The sequence below is a fragment of the Lolium rigidum genome, chromosome 4 (genome assembly GCF_022539505.1).
Source record: "Lolium rigidum isolate FL_2022 chromosome 4, APGP_CSIRO_Lrig_0.1, whole genome shotgun sequence".
NCBI lineage: Eukaryota > Viridiplantae > Streptophyta > Magnoliopsida > Poales > Poaceae > Lolium > Lolium rigidum.
This window is the reverse complement of record NC_061511.1, coordinates 48147318-48167537: the sequence shown is the minus strand read 5'-3', so window position 1 is coordinate 48167537 and position 20220 is coordinate 48147318. Positions and strand designations below refer to the sequence as shown.

Below are 20220 nucleotides of genomic sequence, written 5' to 3'. Positions count from 1 at the left end.
CACAGAGCCGGCGGGTCTTCATATTGACGAAGTCATCACATGCATCTCGCTATTGATTAATACATCGCTTCCAGTGAAAAATATTCTGTATTTATGAGACACCAGAACGTCAAGCACAAGATGTACATAAACGGTCACGGATTCATGTTGGAGTACTCACCTTTATTACGATTTCATGAAATCAAAATAATCATGTGTTAGAAAAGTAATTTCTAAAATAGAATATCTGGATATTGTGGCAACGAGTAAACCTCCTAAGACTTCCCGCATGAACACTCACTATATTTTTACAAATCAAAAACTATTTCATGGTATGCAAATACCCCATAAAACCAGCATGTTTTACACCCTAAAGTACCATCGGCCAGTCAACGCCATAATTAACAGAGGTTAAGAAATCATGTAACTCCTCCGATCTAAATTAATTGACTGTATTTTATCTAAATACGGATGTATGTAGACGGTTTTTAGCTCTAGATGCATACGTATGTAGATAAAGTTGTGTCAATTAATTTGGATCAGAGAAAGTACTACGTAGTACAATCAAATCACATTAACATTGTACTCCCACAAAATAAAAGCTAAACAACTTTTTATAAATAAAGTGGATTAAAGCCTTGTAGGAGTGAATGATCTATAGCAAAAACAAAAAAGAAAAGGGCTTTGCAGCAGCAGCCAGCGAACCTCCTCTTGATTCGCCGCTAAGCCATCCCAATCCCCTCTGTCACGCGTCATCGGTCATGGCTTCATATAAACGGCACAAGAAACCGAGGAGACTTCAGACGATTGATTCCCCCCTGCTTCCCTTCGTCCAAAGACGCCACCTTGATAATCCCGTGCGCTTCTTCTTCTCCAAATCGATCGAGAAGCCATGAGCAGCGCCGAGTAGTAAGTCCCGCCGCCGCCGCTGCCGCCGGCCGCCGGCCACCGATCTTTCTTTCTTTCTTGCCTTGACTTTCTCGATGTTTCCTATGGTGTCTGATGGGGAGATTTCGGTTCTTGTTCTTTGCAGCGACTACCTCTTCAAGCTGCTCCTCATCGGGGACTCCTCCGTCGGCAAGTCCTGCCTCCTCCTCCGATTCGCCGTGAGAGAATCTCCCTTCTCCAGATTCTCTCTTCTGATGGTTGATTGGGAAAACCTCGTATCCTGCTTTCTTCTGTGAGAAAATCTCAGCACGATTGATTGGCCTTTTTTCAGGACGACGCGTACGTGGACACGTACATCAGTACGATCGGCGTTGATTTCGTAAGTACAAGATTGTTTCCCAGATGACCGGACCTGACCCCCTTTTGCTGCTATTCTTGGAGCCAGTACAGCTCCATTAAGTAGCTGCTGCTGCTGCTGCTGCTGCAAAGTACAGGCTTCTGACTGAATGTTGTGTGTTGTTTCACGAATGTGCTGCAGAAAATCAGGACCGTGGAGCTCGATGGCAAGTCGGTGAAGCTGCAGATTGTGAGTGCACTGTCAGAGCTCTACTGATTCGAATTCAGTTTTGATTTTAATGCACACCGATGTTTGGGATATAATGCTTGAATTCATGATTATTGGATAAATGAGAATCGTGGGTGGGAATTGGTTGGACTATGCCAGATCTTGGAGTTAGGCTGCAATGGATTGTTTGATCCTGATATTGGTAGGTAGCAGGTCTGCTAATTAGGGGTTCCTGGTTCGTGTACTCGATACATTGTGCCGACAAAACTTGAGGCACCGGTTGGTATTCTCTTTTATTACGCCATCCTAGGCCCTCTCCCTGTGTTGAATTTTCCAATGGTGGATCCAGGGAAGTGGGGATCATTGCAGTGTTGTATTTCTGTACAAATGCAGTGATAGCTCGCCCCGAAATATACCATCTGTGTGGCTTGCCCAGCAAAGCAATTTTTCACCAGTTTATTACACATCAATTGATAATTTGCACCAGCCAAAGTTCAAAAAACCCCTTAACCTAATTTTAGGAACTAGCTGTCCAGCTGCTTTAGCTTTTCATACAGGAATTAGTTTACTTCATATTATAAAGGTGGCCTTCATGATCGACCTGTGTGCATTAATCTACATCACCTAACCTTAGATTTGGCCAAATTAATTATGTTGAGGAAAAGTAGCTAATTAAAGTATCACTTAGGCTGCACATGGGATTCTATGTGTGTTTATGATAAATTTTTTAATTTGTTAGTTGAGAATTGATGTGCTAGGTCAGCATACTTAGCCAAATCTACCTGTGTCCATCCAATCCGCCGGTTGCTCTAATGATGTTGTCTTCCTTCCTTGTTCAGTGGGACACAGCAGGCCAGGAGAGGTTCAGGACAATAACAAGCAGTTACTATCGAGGAGCCCATGGAATTATTGTAAGCATGCATGAGCACCCATAATACTGTTTATGTGCCAGTCATGTCACACTTGTGGTCATTTCTGTTGGCACTGTTTTACTCCGCCAATGTGATACAGTATTTCAGGATCTGTTTATCGTTTACCGTTACACTATTGTTGTCATTGAACTAAAAATTTTAATTTCCTGTTTCATATTATGTACGACACTATACATTCAGGAATCAGGATCTAGAATCCTATAAAATTTTCAAGGGGTTAATATTCCTCACGACATTTTCAGATCGTATATGACGTGACAGATAGGGAAAGCTTCAACAATGTCAAGCAGTGGTTGAGTGAGATTGATAGGTATGCCAGTGACAGTGTGTGCAAGCTTCTAGTTGGGAACAAATGTGATTTGGTTGATAGTAAAGTCGTTGACACAGAGGAGGCCAAGGTAAACGAATACCTTCTCTCTTATACTTCTATTTTCGTAGACTATTTTTGGCCGTAGTGCTGAGAACAATAGATACCTAGCTGGGAACAAATTGAAGGAACACACATATCTATTGAAGTAACACTAGAGACTAGCTGACAGAAAAGAAACCACTATTGACCTGTTCCATTATTTGATAAATTTACATGCTTCTTTGTTCTTGGTACTCATCTTCCTAACACGGCTTTGCTATTCGGGACAATTTTGCCAAATATGGTAATCAAGTGACTAAACTATATATGATCAATTGCAGGCTTTCGCAGAATCGTTGGGAATGACTTTCCTTGAGACAAGTGCAAAGGAATCCATCAATGTGGAGACAGCTTTCTTAACAATGTCATCAGAAATCAAGAAAAGGTAAACCAAGAAATGTGCATTTTTAGGGGGGATTTAAAATTCCCAGACTCTCTTCTGTACTTGGTGCTGAAAGATCATCAAATTAGCTGTATGCTTGTGAAAAAAGAATATATGGGAACTCTGTCAGTAGATTTGCATTTACTGCTCTTAAAAAATATGACAATCCAACGCTCATATTTTTCTCGGGTTGTGTGCATCATCAAGAGAGCCCGGAGAGAGCAGTAAAATCTAGTTTTTCCAGAAGAAAAATGCTCATGTTTTTTTACGGTCTTTTATGCAAGCAAGAGCAATTATGAACAATCTCTCAAATATTTCCCATGGAGGTTCGATAACCTCCAGTTCTTTGAGAACGATTTCGCTTTTCTAGGTTAATAATAATTCTGAGTGCTAAATGCAGATCATACAGTTGCCTGCATTCATGGTTTACTTTCGCCGCCTCTTAAATCTCACCATGCGTGCATGCTTCCCATGTGATGGTATTGCCTTATGTTTGAGTGAAGGATCTAACTGACTAGCAAATCTACTTGCCTGCAGGACGGCAAGCCAACCTGGGGCGGCGGAGAGGAAATCAACCATCCCCATTGGGAGGCCGATACAGCAGCAGCAGAGCAGCTGCTGCTCCTCATAACCTCACCAAGACTCCGTTCCTACATCCCATGGTATCTTAGTTGAGCGTATTGAGGCTGGAAGATTCATCATCAAAGTCTAGAGTGAATTGGATATACTGAATTACAAAGATTGTATACATAGTTTGTGTTACTACTTAATGTTAACTATTTGTCACAGCTTGAGTTTGTTACGCAGATCTCATTGGTCTTTAGTTCATGAATGTATTAGGTGCATTTGATGGATCTTTAAGTAACAAAAGTTGCATGAAATCTAGCTGATTCAAGCTTGTCAATCAGCTTATCATGCTGTTTATCTGGAGTTTCTTTTCTGGCACTTTCTTGAAGTTTGTGATGGTTCTTTAAGTAACAAAAGTTGTATGAAATCTGGTTGATTCAAGCTTGTCAAATAACATGTTATCTTTCAAAAAGGATCATATTGTTAATAATCAGCTGCAGTTTTGTCTTTTGCCACTTTTTGGAAGCTTGAGAGCTGACTGAGGGTGCTCAAGGCGAGAAACATATTTGTGCACATATATATAAATCAATGAACTTGATATATCATATAGTAACTGAATATGTGAGTTTCAGGTTCTAACAAGGTAGGATATATCTGACAAAATGAATCAACAAAAGCTTTAAACTCAAAAAAAAAAAAAACATCACACAGCATACACCAACGGCATCGAAAAAAGTACATCATCTGAACTAAGCTGAGCAGCATTGCTTCTTCTCGGCACCAGCGTCGGTGGCAGCCACGTCGATGGTCTTACCCTCCTTGACTCCTGCCCTGTCATCCTCGGCTGAGGCCACTGCCTTCTTGCTGATGGTGTGGTATATGTCACCCAGGATCAGCTGGAACGCCTCCTCCACGTTCATGGCCTCGAGCGCGGACGTCTCGATGTAGGACAGGCCCTCGGCCTCCGCGTAGCTCTGGGCGTCATCCGTGGTGACAGCCCGAAGGTGCTTCAGGTCAGTCTTGTTGCCGACAAGCATGATTCTGATGTTCGCGTCGGCGTGGTCACGCAGCTCCTTGAGCCACCGGCTGATGTTTTCGAAGGTCGTGGGTTTGGTCACGTCATAGACCAGGACCGCCCCAAGGGCTCCGCGGTAGTAGGCGCTCGTGATCGCCCTGTACCGCTCCTGCCCTGCCGTATCCCAAATCTGCGCCTTGATTATCTTGCTCTCCACCTACAACAGGTCAAAGTAAGAACAGATCAGGTTCAGTTTCACTATACTATGCCTCATGAGAAATTATGCGTCCGAGAAAGATAGCTACCCAAGGATATGTTAACAGTGCCCTGGCAAATCACAAGCAAAGCCCAAGCTGATGAGCAGGCATCTAGTCATCCAAATCCAATCCAGCAAGCATGTGGATCGGTATGACTCTGATCATACATGTGGCATGGCTTATTTCCATCCGAAAAGCAGTGTGCTACTTAAGCAAAAAAGAAAGGAAAACCACTCAAAGCCAGAATCCTACACAAGTATAGTGTGAATTCTACGCAAGTATGGTGTTCTCCCTGTTTGTGTCGTGTGCATAGGTACTACATGCATGACTATAAAATTTGTTGGTTGCTCATGCGTGTTGACATGTAGGAAGTGAATAAATCGGCATATAAAGAGAGCCATGGAAAGTCCATTTCAACATAGCTAGTAGCAGCACAAAGCTCGGTTATATAGGTTGAGAAGAGATTGACTGGCGGAAATTCAATTCGGCTCCCGGGTGCATATGCTCCCTCCATCCAAAAAACATATTTCTAATTTTTAATCAATTCCAATAAAAAAATCACATGTACATCTTGACAATGTGCATTCATACAGTTTCACGAAAAAAGAAAACATGTCTCACAAAAAGCCTTATTTTTAGCACTAAATTTTGTCTTTTTACAGGGCCCAAACGACTAGTCGATTTTTCATGGAAAGGCTTTGTGCGTATGTAGCATGTGAAGATGTACACATTAATTTTTTGTTTGGATTTTTTTGAAATTTCAAAATGCATCAAAGATGCATTTCAAAATAAAGAGAGCATATGCACCCAAGAGCCAAAACATCATTAAAATATAGTGAGATGTTGGAGGGAACTGATATAGTAGTGTCTTTATATCCAAGCGAACAATGTGCAAAAGAAACATGACGTAATCATTTCTTTCAACACATACAGTCTTTTTAGACAAACGTTTCTATACAACACAAGATGCTACTCTTCCTATATTTATGAGTCTTATATCAGTGCTCTAAGATTCCTAGCACTCTTATCTTGTTTCCGAAAGAACCAGATTAACTTTTAAACTTTGCTGTACAACAATGAATTTTATTTCATAACAAATTGCAGGGATCTTGGATGGCAACGCAGATACAGTCGTTTCTGTGGGGAGGATGGTTGCTCTTTCAGTTCTTGTACTTCTCCTCTACCCATTTCTGTGGGTTTGGACTTCAGAGTGTGATAGTAACATTGTGGTTTAGCAGTGCAAAGGGGTGTGTAAGTTGCAAACATTGCTATCACCATATATGGGGAATCACCTATTGTGAAAGTACCGCTTGTCCATGATTACAACTATACAATAGAAAAAAAAAGCACCCCATCGATGCTTGGCTCTAGGAATGTTCAAACCAAACAAAATCTAGTGATGCAGCATATGCTATTCCAGATAATATGAGTCAATTCGGCATGCTTGTGCTATTCCAAACAAAATATAGTGATGCAGCTTGAAACTGTAAAAATAGCAGAGCAGGTTTCGCTCCACCTATATCGAGTCAAAGTAAGAACAGATCAGGTTCTGTTTCACTATGCCTCCTGAGAAATTATACAACCGGGAGAGATAAGAACAAGTTAATAGTGCCCTGTGTTCCCATATATAAGTTGAGAGGGATCAAGAGTGGTTTCTTGTACTGTAAACAAAAGAGCGGTTTCTTGCCATGAGTTCTTTAAGGATTCTCGTCACAAACGTTTAAATGCTTACAGGTTGAAAGTGTAAAAATAGGAGCAGGTCAAAAACCAAACAAGAAGTGAAGCCAGTTTATGATCACGCCGCACGTTTAGCTTTGTGCAGCTTGCTGTTACTTAAACCGCTGCAAGAGACAAAGTCGGGCTTGTGCTGCACCTCTAGATTACACATTAATGGGTGTGAATCTGCCTATGGACGTATTAAACACAAGTTGATAGTGCCACTTGCTATGGTATCGAGCGTGACACTCCCTGAAGTAAGTTAAGCCTAAACTAACACTAGTTAAGCCTAAACTAACAGAAGCAGTACGCAGCTGGCATCTAGTCACCCCAAATCCAATCCAACAAGCAGGCAGATAGGCACGAGTGACCGGTCATACATGCCACACGGCCGATTTTTCTCTGTGTGAAGAGTAGCCGGATGGCCGGATTATTGGGGTATCAGCAAGAAAGTCAGCAATTTTTCTTTACCTACTTACTTCTGATTTGCGCCACTGTAGCGTAGCCTTTTGTCTTCCTAAGCTCTTTTAAGATCAGAAAGCAACAGCAGCAACAGCAATCGAAACAGCTGGTACTATTGATTAGTACTCACTCCGTTCGTCTTTAATTGACGCGGAGTGGCATGCACACAGGTACGTAATTAGCTGATGGCTGCGTCAATTAAAGGCGAACAGAGGTAGTAAGTAGCTAGCGGTGATCTGGGTGTCCAATTGGAAAAAGTGTTTGGTTGATTATAGCCTGATGAAACTGTCACTGCCTATCTAGCAAGCAAGCAATAGAAGTGGAATCGAACAAGGTGCGGTAGATCTAGCTAGCAAGCTGGCTGGGCATAGTGGAAATTAAGCAGCTGATCGTGCCTTGTATAATACTGTAAAAAGTTTTATTTTTTGACATGATAATACTGTAACTAAGTTGATACAGCTAGGCAGCATCTGCGAATCTGATCTAGGTCCCCACACCATTGATCTGCTACCTGCTCACTAGCCAGCAGAAAATTGGATCTGGAGAGCGATGGAGAAATCCGCGGATCCGAGGAGCGGACTCACCAACCGGATCTAGCAAGCGACTGATCGAGGGAACGGAAGGAACGGAAGGGGGAACGGATTGGGGGTAGGTGCTGTAAGTAAAAGCAAGCAGCGTTGTACGTACGTGGAGTGTCCGTGTGGCGAACTCGACGCCGATGGTGGACTTGGACTCGAGGCAGAACTCGTTGCGGGTGAAGCGGGAGAGGAGGTTGGACTTGCCGACGCCCGAGTCCCCGATCAGCACCACCTTGAACAGGTAGTCGTACTCCTCCTCCCCGCGCCCGCCGCCGCGACCGCCACCCGCCATTGCTCCTCTTCGTTCTTGCTCTTCCTCCGAGCTTCTTCTCCTTGCGAATCAGTCGCCTCCGGTTGCTGGGTGTTGTGTCTCCCCGTGCGTGCGTTCCCACGCGTGCGTGCGTACGCTTTACTCTACTGACTGTAGTCTGTACTCTACTGGCTCAAGTCGAGTAGATCTCTCTGCTCAGCTGGCCGTGCTCTGTTCTGCTATAGTCCCTGGCCATACTCGGGGCCAAGTCTCGAGCTAGGCCTGAAAAACCCAATGTGCAAAATCCAGGCCTGAGCCTAACTGGCTCTGATTTTTTCTTTTTGGAAAAGTCTAGGCCTGAGCCCGGCCCAAAATGACAAAAAACGATAGTTTTTTTTAGCAACCAGCACGTCCTATTCATCATTAAGAAGAGGGAGAATAGCCAGTTTATAAGGGAAACTGGCAGAGAAACTGATACATTGGACACTGGTATGAAGAATGTGGTGATGGGATCCATGATGCTACAAAGTTTGAGTGGGGTGAATTTATTCTGCCCTCCAAGTGGTCGGGGTGGTCGCAGAGGTAGAGGAGGTGGTCGTGCACCCTTTGCTAACAACGTTCCATTCATGGGGAGGGACGAGGCAGATCGTTTGATATGCCTCCGGGCACAAACCCTGGAAGATATGGACCAAATGCTAGGAAGGATGGAGATAATGGGGAGGAGATGGATGTAAATGATGGGAATCTAAATAGCGGCCAGCGGGGCGGGGCTGGAGGCGGCGGGGGGTTAGAGATGGGAGGGCGTCTCTAGAGCCACCCGAGAGAGAGCGACCCGGAGAAAGATGAGATCGGGAGAGAGATGAGATGAGATCGGGGGAAGGTAAAACAAGTATACAACATCTGTTTTCACTCAGTACAAACATCGATAGCCATAGGCATCTAAAATAGATTGAAAAGAAAATATATTACAAATAGGATAACTAGTGCAAGAAACTAAAATACGATAAACTAATCTAGTAGTTCGACGTCGGAGCCCGGCAAACTGGACCAGTGGACGAAGAAGGATCCGCCCACCAGGGATCATTATAATCGATGGTGGTTGGGCCTTCCATCTGCGCCAGGCTGAACGCCTTGCGCGATCGCTTCGCTTCCTTAGCGGTATTGCGCTCCGGCCGTGTTGCGCGAAGAACTCATTTTCGTCGACGATGTCTTGTGGGAAGTTCTCGCGCCACGTCGCCATGGCGCGCTCGTTCGCGTCGGTGATGGCAAGCCGACACTGGCGGTGTCGCTGCCTCTACTCGTTAATGACAAGGCGCGGTGGGGGCGCCACATCTCCGCTTGGGGGGAGGGGGCAGAGTTCATGTCGTGGAATTTCAGTTGCGGTGCGAACGGCCGAGCCGCCACACCACCGCGTCGTAGGCACACGTGACCTCGTGCACGATCTCGAAGCTGCCGAGGTTGATGCGGTTGCCGGCGGCACAGATCTCGGCATAGAAATTGCCGGCCGGCCGGAGGTGCATACCACGGTAGCCGAAGGAGCTGCGGCGTGGAGGCATGTCGGCATGGTGGGGGAGGATTTGGAGCGGCGTGATCCGGCGGCGGAACGGTGGGGAAGAAGAGGAGGAGAAGTTTCATCGGTGGCTAAGGGCACACAGTTTGTTATTTTTTTAGCGGACGCTGGAGCCAGCGTGGGAGATTTGGCGCGTGGTAAAATAATTTGCCGCGCTTCACAACGTCTGGTGGAGTGGCCAAACTGTTCGCGTGTGAACGAAAATAGCGAATTTTGCCGAACGGAGACGTTTTTGTGCCCCTGTTGAAGATGCTCTTAGCGTGCGTTTGGTTGGTGACTTGAGAGGGATGGGATGGATCATCCAGGTTTTTAGGGGATGGGATGGTCCATATTGGGTGATCCCATATTTTGTTTGGTTTGAACATCTGAGTGGGATGGGATGAAGTGTGTTTATGTTATGATACTAATAACAATTGATTAACAGCCATCTAATTGCAGTTAGCACCATCCCAACGAGCCGCCGCCCGGCCGTGCCCAGCCGTGCTAGCTCAGGTCGCCCGCACGTCCAGGGTTGAGATCCGCGCGCCCCCAGGGTCGAGGCCGCCGCGCGTGCCTAGGGCCGTCGCCCTGCGCCCGCCCAGGCCGCCGCGTGCCCCTACAGCCGAGGCCGCCGCGCCTGCCCATGCCGCCGAGAGTGCCTAGGGCCGTGGCCCCTGCGACCGCCCAGGCCGCCGCGCCTGCCCATGCCGCCGCGCTCGACACAACTGAGGTCGCCGGCTCGCCACTAGTGCCCAGGGCCGGGGCTGTCGTGCCCGCCAAGGCCGCCGCGCGCCCAGGGCCGAGGTCTACGCGAGCGCGCCCAACGCCGCTCTCGCTGCCGGCGACATAACTAATGCTTTCTCTGTCCGCCAGGCAAGACAGAGGTGGGCAAGATGCGATGCACGATTAGAGACGAGGGAGAGAGATTAAGCCACGATCCACATTTTTGAGCAAAGGTGGATCGGGAGGTTCGGTCGATTTCGAGGGACGGGTTGATTCAGGATTTTTGAGGAATATTCCTTTCTCAGGGATGGTCCCATCCACCTAAATTTGTAACCAAACATATCAAGAAAGAGGATCATCCCATCCCATCCAGGTCTTGGTCCAGAACCAAACACACGCTCTTAGTGTATGTTTTTGCAAATATGCAAATGGATGGTGGGCATGCCACATGGGCTCTTAATTTGCAGAATTAGTAGTAGGCAATAGACACCGACCGACGCAAGCCGTGATGTAATGGCCTCACCAAAGCAACAACATACGGTCCTACTGCAGAAAAGAAGTAGTATTTTCTCTATAAGAGAATAAATTAAGGATTAATATTACTTTTGAGCCATGTGGAGTTGTGGACTGAATTCAACGAAGTTTAGTAGTACACAGTAGGAGCCAAACGGACTTTGGCGCAGCATGTGATGTGATGAATCACCGGAGCATGCTCAACATCAACATTACTTGTTCATAGAATGTCGGAAGCAACATAAGCACAAGAAACAATACTCAGGGAGTGGGGAACCCGATCTATGCGTGAAGTTTCCAATAAAAATAGTGTTTTCAGTTGATTATGTTAGGATTTTGGTAGTCGTCTTTTTGTTGGTTTCCCCTCAATGGAGATGACATCGTTTGCAATAAGTGATCTTCGGGCATTCGTTCGACGACGAGATCTCCTTCCCCACGTCAATGGTGGTGTTGAAAGATTACAATCCTCTAGGTATGGGTCTTTAGATCTTGCTTCGCTAGATCGATTTTAGATCTTCTGTCGTTGTTGGCGCGAGGAGGATTATCCTCGCATTTTTTGTCCCGGCTGCTACGTCCTCGACAATGGTGATTCGTATTCTCGGCTCTCCATCGACATCGACAAGGCTAGTCGGTTGTTATTCCCTGACATACTGGTGTTGGTACTCTTGCCGATGTTGAATGATTGCTTTAATAGTTGCGCGCGTGCATGCGTCCTTGACATTGTGGCTCAAATTAAAATTATGGGAGAACCTTCGTCGGTATTTACAGGTCTATGGTTCGTTATCTATCTTTGGCTGCATTCAGAAGAGTACAAGATTATGTTCTGAAAGAAGGAAAATTTTGAAGACCTCGAAGAATTGTTAGTATCTTTTAGACTTTATTTTGTAATCGTTGGAGTCAGCTCGTGTATCTCTACCATGTACTATTTGTTACTATGAATATATGTAGTATTGATTGTAAAAAAAAAACTCGTCGATTCTGGAAAAACAAAGGAATAGAAAAACATGGAACTCCGACGTCATGTCGCTTTCAATCCTACATGATTCTTGTATACACCAAAGGTAATTAGCCCGATTTCATTACATGAGATGCACATGATTCTTATCAAGATATTTGAGTGGATGTCAAATTTTCTATGAGTGAATGTGCAAAGGATATATTTCATAGAAAAAATATGTCGGATTAAATGATCGCAAACAACCACCATAAGGAAAAGTTCTGAGAACTTGATTCCTCGAACATCCCCGCAGCTACAGTTCCTAGTAAATATTTTGTGAAGTGTATTTATGATACGTTTAATGATGCGGATTTGGTAATGTCAACATTCCTATTTATTTTATAAATTTGATCAAATTTAAACAAGTTTAATTCTCTCAGACTCGTTCGTCTGAGAGACTGAGAAAGAGGAGGAACGAAAGCGGATACTCCGCAATTGGTGGTTGTGTCTTTCCCAGACACAAAAAAATTTAGGGACACAGACTTTATGCACACAGCACACTTGCTGCAGAGTCCTGGTCGGTTACAATATGAAATGCCATCTTCTTCCATGCTTAGCTCACCTATGATGTATACGATCAATGATGGCGGCTTAGCAGCCGGATCCCCGGAGCCAGGCAGTCGCCACTTATGGGCCACACGACCGTCGAGTCACACTCTCACTACATCACCTTCATATTACAATATCATACCTCCACGATTTGCGTATCACTATAAATGGATACGCTGCCCCCATGATCGCCTCCACTCCACTAACCCCACTCATCAACTTCTTCTTCCCGCTGATCACTCAAGCTAGCAGCCGCCGCCATTGATCGGAGCTCAAGCTCAAGAAGCTAGCGCATCAATGGAGCCCATCCCTCTCCTGACGCCGTACAAGATGGGCAAGCTCGACCTCGCCCACAGGTAACGAACGATCCATCCTATTTTGTTCCATCTGTGCAGCCACCTGACGCCTCACATACATGCATGTACAGGATCGTGCTTGCGCCGCTGACGAGGCAGCGCTCCTACGGCAACGTCCCGCAGCCGCACGCCGCCCTCTACTACTCCCAGCGCTCCACTCCCGGCGGGCTGCTCATCACGGAGGCCACGGGCGTCTCCGACACGGCGCAGGGGTACTCCGACACGCCGGGGATCTGGACACCGGAGCATGTCGAGGCGTGGAAGCCCATCGTGGACGCTGTGCACGCCAAGGGAGCGCTGATCTTCTGCCAGATCTGGCACGTCGGGCGCGTGTCGACGTTCGAGTTCCAGCCCGGCGGCGCCGCGCCGCTGTCGAGCACGGACAGGGGGATCGGGCCGCAGACGAGCTTCGATGGACACATCGAGCACTTCTCGCCGCCGAGGAGGCTAGCGGTGGAGGAGCTTCCCGCTATCGTCGATGATTTCAGGAAGGCCGCCAGGAACGCCATCGACGCCGGTACTTATTAAGTTCACCTTCCTGATCGCCTTGCATGATCTGCATCTACTAAATCTGAATAATCTGCTTCTGCTCTGTTTTCCTGAACATCTATTAGTGTTATTTTTACATATTTTTCGTTCATTGGAAAATAGTTTCAGAATTCATATTGTTATCAACAACGTGTACATATAATAGTTTCAGGCCGTGCTCATATCTAAAACATCATTTATTCTGCAACCGGCTCACTATGACGTCAATGGCGTGGCAGGCTTCGACGGCGTGGAGATCCATGGCGCGAATGGGTACCTCATCGAGCAGTTCCTCAAGGACAGCTCCAACGACCGCACCGACGAGTACGGCGGCAGCCTCGAGAACCGGTGCCGGTTCGCGCTTGAGATAGTGGACGCCGTCGTGAAGGAGGTTGGTGGGGACCGCGTGGGCATCCGCCTCTCCCCATTCACCGACTTCATGGAGTGCCATGACTCCGACCCTCACTCCCTCGCGCTACACATGGCCACCAAGCTCAACGACCACGGCGTCCTCTACCTCCACATGATCGAGCCGAGGATGGCCCTCGTGGACGGCCGACGGGTGGTGCCGAAGCGGCTGCTGCCGTACCGGGAGGCGTTCAAGGGGACCTTCATCGCCAACGGCGGGTACGACCGCGAGGAAGGGGGCAAGGTGGTGACCGAGGGGTACACCGACCTGGTGGCCTTCGGGCGGCTGTTCCTCGCCAACCCGGACCTGCCCAAGAGATTCGAGGTCGGCGCGGAGCTGAACAAGTACGATAGGATGACCTTCTACACCTCTGACCCCGTCGTCGGCTACACAGACTACCCCTTCCTCGGATGATCATCGATGGAACTTCTTTCGTTCGCGCGATTAATTTGTAGTGCGTGTTGGCACAAGATGTATGTGGAAGTGGGCTTTTGTTTTGGTTTCCCTCCCTTTTCAAACTTTGGTTCCAGAATCTCACAATACCTTTTTATGGCCTAACTTAGAGCATCTTCAGTCGCGTCTCCCAAACCGTCCCCCAAAGGACGCCGGATTGAGCGTTTAAGAGACGTGTTTTGTTCGTACCGCGTTTGAGAAACGTCGCTCCCCAGTCGTGTCCCCCAAACGCCGCCCCCAAAACTTTTTTTAAGGGTTTTTGAAAACACAACCATTTATTAAATATAGCATACAAATGCGGAGATTGTTTTCAAATTAAAATACAACAAACAATAAAACAACTAAACAAATGTAATAAATATGGCTAGATCAAGGTGTCGCGGGACATTTGCTGATAATCATTTGATTCTCCGCAAATGCACAACGAGATCAGCTTGAAGTTGATCATGAACATTGCTGTCACGGATCTCAGCGTACATGGCGAGGAAATTAGCAAAATTTGTAGTCAACTCATGATCAACCTCCGCAAGAGGGCCCTTACACTCATAGGGACCAACATGTGTCCTGGCATGATTCTTGCGGTCATCCTCGATGATCATGTTGTGCATGATCACACAAGCCTACATCACCTCCCACATTTGATCGTGAGACCAGCTAGAGCAGGGTATCGGACAATTGCAAATTGAGCTTGAAGCACACCAAATTGCCGTTCGACATCCTTCCAGCAAGCCTCCTATCGCGTAGCAAAGTGGAAATTCTTCTGACCTGATGGAGCCGAGATGTTTTTGACAAAAGTGGCCCATTTTAGATATATACCATCGGCTAGATAATAGCCTTTGGTATATTGGTGGCCATTGATCTCATAGTTGCATGGTGGAGCATGCCCTTCCACTAGTCTACTGAACACCGGAGACTGCTGCAACACGTTGATGTCATTGTGTGATCCAGCCATGCCAAAGAAAGAATGTCAAATTCACAGGTCATAATCTGCCACAGCTTCAAGCACCACACTGCAATATCCATGACACCCTTTGTATATACCTCGCCAAGCAAACGGTCAGTTCTTCCATGACCAGTGCATGTAATCGATGCTTCCAAGCATTCCATGGAATCCTCTGGCAGCATTTTATGTCATGATCCTTGCAGTCTCTTCCTCAGTTGGCCCTCTCAAGCAGTATTTGCCAAACTTTCCCACCATAGCTCGGCAAAACTTGTACACGCACTCAATGACAGTAGACTCACTCATGCGAAGGTAGTCGTCCTGTGTATCGGCAGGTGCTCCGTATGCAAGCATCCTCATGGCGGCGGTGCACTTCTGAATCAACGAGAACCCGACAACGCCTACAGCGTCATGCTTGGGGTCGAACTCTCGAACACCGTGGAGGATATTCATGAACATACCCTTGCTCATCCTATACCGGCGCCGAAAATTGTCGGCATGTGTTGCGTCATCTGCGAAGTAGTCGTTGTGCAGCATGGTATGCCCCTCCATCCTCTGCCGGGGCTTCGACTTCTTTCTCCCCGGCCATGATCCTCCGTGGCGCGGCCTCTTTCTCTTCTCTGCCTCAGTGTCAAGCATGTCCTGGAGGGACGCGATGATCAGCAAAATCAATGGTTAAAACTTCTGGGACGCTGATAAGGGGTGGCCCGATCTTCTCAGTAAGCAACGGTGGTGATGATGATCACGGATGATGGCAGCGGAGATACACGACGATGAAGTGGATGATAACTTGTATGACGCAACGAGATCTCTCGATTGGTCCCTGTCGCCAGATGCAACAACTCTCAACCCTGCAAGATATTCGCAACTCCACACACTTGCGCACGTAGCCGCCGACCACGAAGCGGTAAGTTGCAACCGTCTAATTCCCAATGGAACAGCAGATCACACAAGACTTAAACAGGATCTACACAATATCCAAGCAATATGGTGTAGGGAATTCAATAGTTTTGCAGAGCAAACAACTAAGAACTAGGGTTTATCTTAAACGTGGTCTAAAGCAGCTAGAGGGGCGTCCTGGGCACTTATATAGGCGTCCGGGACGAGTTCGGTCGAAAAGATACAAAAATAACCGACCCGAGAATAGATCCGGTCGAGACGGACTCGGACGCGTCCGGTCTGGGATCCGGTCGACCGGGCTGTGGACCGGCCGGTCCGGTTGGCGGCCGGTCAACCGGGCTGTGGACCGGATGGTCCGGCTCGTGGTCCGGTCAACCGGGCTGATGACCGGAAGCTGCGAAGTTTCCGGTTTTCGTCCGGTACGAGGGGCTTCGTCCGGTCGTCGTCCGGTTAGCGGCCGGTCGACCGGGCCGGGGACCGGGCTGGCCGGTCCGGGGCCGGTCCGACCGGGTTCCGGACCGGCCCGGACTTCTTCTTCTCCTCTCGCGCATGCCTCCCGCTCCTCCCTCGCGCGTCCATGAGATATCTTCATGTCCAGCTCCATGTCCAGCTTCACGGCCATCTTGACGTCCGTCTTCATGTCCAGCTGCTCCTCTCCTCGTGCGATGCTCGTCTCCTCTTGATACCTGATGATACATAAGTAATAGGACTTAGGCGAGTATAAAGTTCTCATCAATCAAAGCATCGTTTAGGAACAAGTTCACCTGTTGTTTAAGTAGCTTCGCACGAGCTCGTGTCATTGGTCCAATCCCGACTTCATTGGACTTGAGCTTCACAGACAGGTTCATCTTCGATTGGTAATGACGGAGGTAGTAGTGAGGTAGGGATGTCCTCATCATCTCCCCCCTTCAAAAGGCGTCGACCCCGACGCTCCAAGGTCTTCTCCGTCATATGGTGTCAAATCAGCAACATTGAAAGAATTATCGACACCAAACTCATCCTCTGGAAGATCTATCGAGTATGCATTATCATTGATCTTGGCAAGCACTTTGTAAGGACCATCACCACGAGGCTTCAACTTAGACTTCCTCAGCTTTGGGAACCTATCCTTGCGAAAATGTACCCAGACCAAATCACCAGGCTTGAACAACATCTCCTTGCGCTTCTTATTCATCCTCGCAGCATTGCTCTTGCCTTTCTTCTCAATCAACTCTTTAGTCTTCTGATGAATCTTCTTCACATAATCTGCCCTCTTTGATGCCTCCATATTAACTCTCTCATGTATGGGCAAAGGCAACAAGTCAAGTGGAGTAATGGGTTTGAAACCATACACCACCTCAAAAGGACATAGCTCCGTGGTAGAATGTACCGCCCTGTTGTAAGCAAACTCCACATGCGGCAAACACTCTTCCCACTCCTTCAAGTTCTTCTTGATCATGGATCTCAACAGTTGTGACAATGTTCTATTTACCACTTCAGTTTGACCATCGGTTTGGGGATGACAAGTAGTGCTGAACGAGCAGCCTTCGTCCCCAGCTTTCTCCAAAGCGTCTTCCGAAGTAGCTCATAAACTTCACGTCACGATCGGAAACAATAGTCTTCGGGACTCCATGTAGACGTACAATCTCCCCGAAAAACAGGTTAGCAATATGCGACGCATCGTCGCTCTTGTGGCAGGCAATAAAGTGGGACATCTTAGAGAATCTATCCACTACCACAAATATAGAATCATGGCCTCTCTTAGTACGCGGCAAACCCAACACAAAATCCATACTAATATCCTCCCATGGTGTAGTAGGTGCCGGTAAAGGAGTATACAAACCGTGAGGCTTCAGCTTGGACTTGGACTTGTTGCAAGTAATGCATCTCCTCACATATCTATCCACGTCCCGCCTCATCTTTGGCCAATAAAAGTGGTCAGCTAACATGAGTAGCGTCTTCTCACGCCCAAAGTGACCCATCAAACCTCCAGCATGTGATTCCTGCAATAAGAGCAAACGCACAGACGATTCTGGAACACATAGTTTGTTAGCCCTAAACAAGAACCCATCATGTATGTGATATTTTTCCCATGCTTTACCAAGAGCACATAAGCGATATGGTTCAGCAAAATCATGATCAGTGGCATACAAATCACATAGTATCTCTAAACCAGGAATTTTAACATCAAGTTGAGTTAATAGCATATTCTTCCTAGATAGAGCATCAAGCAACAATATTATCTTTTCCCTTCTTATGCTTAATAATGTATGGAAAAGACTCAATGAACTCAACCCACTTAGCTAGACGCTTATGCAAAGTAGATTGGGCTTTCAGGTATTTCAAAGCTTCATGATCAGAATGTATGATAAATTCTTTTGGCCACAAGTAATGTTGCCAAACCTCAAGAACTCTAATTAAAGCATACAATTCTTTATCATATATAGGATAGTTCAACTTAGCACCGAAAAGTTTCTCGAAAAAATATGCAATTGGGCGACCCTCTTGCATCAACACACCACCAATTCCAATACCACTAGCATCACATTCAATCTCAAATTGCTTATTGAAATCAGGAAGTGTAAGCAACGGTGCAGAAGTTAACAATCGTTTCAGTTCATCAAATGCATGGTCTTGGGCTGCGCCCCACTCAAAGACAACACCCTTTTTAGTTAAATCATTCAAAGGTGCAGCAATAGTACTAAAGTTGGGCACAAATCTTCTATAAAACCCAGCTAGACCATGAAAACTTCTAACTTGACTCACATTCATGGGAGTAGGCCAATTTTGAATAGCTTCAATTTTAGACTCATCTACTTCTACTCCATGCTGAGAGACAACATAACCCAGAAATATGACCTTATCTTTGCAAAATGTGCACTTCTCAAGATTACCATAAAGTTGATTATCACGCAACACTTGCAAAACATGTCGAATATGTATAGTATGATCAGATTCATTGCGGCTGTAGATTAATATGTCATCAAAGTACACAACCACAAATTTGCCAATAAATTCACGCAAAACATGGTTCATCGAGTCTCATGAAAGTGCTAGGTGCATTAGTTAAACCAAAAGGCATTACTAACCACTCATATAAACCAAATTTTGTTTTAAAGGCTGTTTTCCACTCATCCCCTTCTTTCATCCTAATTTGATGATAACCACTACGCAAATCAATTTTAGAGAAAACAGCAGCACCACTCAATTCATCTAACATATCCTCTAAACGGGGAATAGGATGACGATATCGAATAGTAATGTTGTTTATAGCTCTACAATCTACGCACATACGCCAAGTACCATCTTTCTTAGGAACTAGAATAACAGGAACAGACACAAGGACTAAGGCTTATGCGAATATAACCTTTGTCGAGTAGCGCTTGTACTTGCTTCGTATCTCCTTCGTCTCTTCGGGATTAGTGCGATATGGCGCCCTATTGGGCAGCGATGCTCCGGGAATCAAGTCAATTTGATGCTCAATACCTCGCAATGGTGGTAGTCCCGCGGGTACCTCCTCCGGAAACACGTCGCCGAATTCCTGCAAAACATTAGAAACACCAAGAGGAAGAGGGGTCATGTTGTTAGAAACCAAAACCGTACCCCTGTACAAAAGCACAAGAGGCATGGCCGTAGGATCCTCACTAAATTCTCTCATGTCTTCTTTGGTGGCTAATGAGACTAAGGAATTCACTCGCTCACTTTTCGTTATATCACTCACGACATTACAATTCTCTCGCCTATCTAGAGGTGCATCCTCCAAATTCACTTCGATCTTCTGACGAGACTCATTGACAATTTGTTGTGGTGACATAGGCTGTAAGTTAATTTTCTTGCCCTTGTACTCCAAGTGATATGTATTGGCACGGCCATTGTGTTGCACGTAACGGTCATAGAGCCAAGGCCGACCCAATAAGAGGTGACAAACCGTCATAGGAACCACATCAAAATCAATGCAATCCTTATACGGTCCAATGGCAAACTCAACACGCACCATGTGGTTTACCTTCATCTCACCATTGTCGCTCAACCACTGAATATAATATGGATGCGGGTGCGGTAGATACTTCAACTTCAGCTTGGTACATAACTCCTTGCTTGCTAAATTGCGGCAACTCCCGCCATCAATAATGACCTTGCAAGCCTTATCAGGACCAACTAAAGCTTTGGTTTGGAACAAATTGCAGCGCTGAGTAGATGCACTAGGCAACACATTAAGAGCACGCTGTGACACAACAATGGTGCGAGCATCAGAAGGATATGCATCTTCACCATCAGTGTCATAGTCATCATTGTCTGGAGCATTTGGATCAACATCATCTCC

At 46.4% G+C, this 20220-nt stretch overlaps 3 protein-coding genes across 3 annotated transcripts; 2 read left to right on the top strand and 1 right to left on the bottom strand.

The window, feature by feature from the left end:
• The first annotated feature begins 779 nt into the window (after positions 1 to 779).
• LOC124708266 (GTP-binding protein YPTM1-like) lies at positions 780 to 4079 on the top strand. Its single transcript, XM_047239948.1, has 8 exons — positions 780 to 888; positions 1013 to 1085; positions 1199 to 1246; positions 1406 to 1453; positions 2272 to 2343; positions 2607 to 2762; positions 3055 to 3158; positions 3693 to 4079. The coding sequence occupies exons 1-8, from the start codon at positions 872 to 874 to the stop codon at positions 3784 to 3786; spliced, it is 612 nt and encodes a 203-aa protein (XP_047095904.1). The 5' UTR covers positions 780 to 871; the 3' UTR covers positions 3787 to 4079.
• Positions 4080 to 4301: 222 nt separating this feature from the next.
• On the bottom strand, positions 4302 to 8079 carry LOC124708262 (ras-related protein RABA2a-like). The gene is made up of 2 exons (XM_047239944.1): positions 7860 to 8079; positions 4302 to 4954 (listed from the first exon to the last, which is right to left on the bottom strand). The coding sequence occupies exons 1-2, from the start codon at positions 8040 to 8042 to the stop codon at positions 4472 to 4474; spliced, it is 666 nt and encodes a 221-aa protein (XP_047095900.1). The 5' UTR covers positions 8043 to 8079; the 3' UTR covers positions 4302 to 4471.
• Positions 8080 to 12545: 4466 nt separating this feature from the next.
• On the top strand, positions 12546 to 14172 carry LOC124708261 (putative 12-oxophytodienoate reductase 5). Its single transcript, XM_047239943.1, has 3 exons — positions 12546 to 12687; positions 12759 to 13204; positions 13455 to 14172. The coding sequence occupies exons 1-3, from the start codon at positions 12629 to 12631 to the stop codon at positions 14036 to 14038; spliced, it is 1089 nt and encodes a 362-aa protein (XP_047095899.1). The 5' UTR covers positions 12546 to 12628; the 3' UTR covers positions 14039 to 14172.
• Positions 14173 to 20220: the final 6048 nt, after the last annotated feature.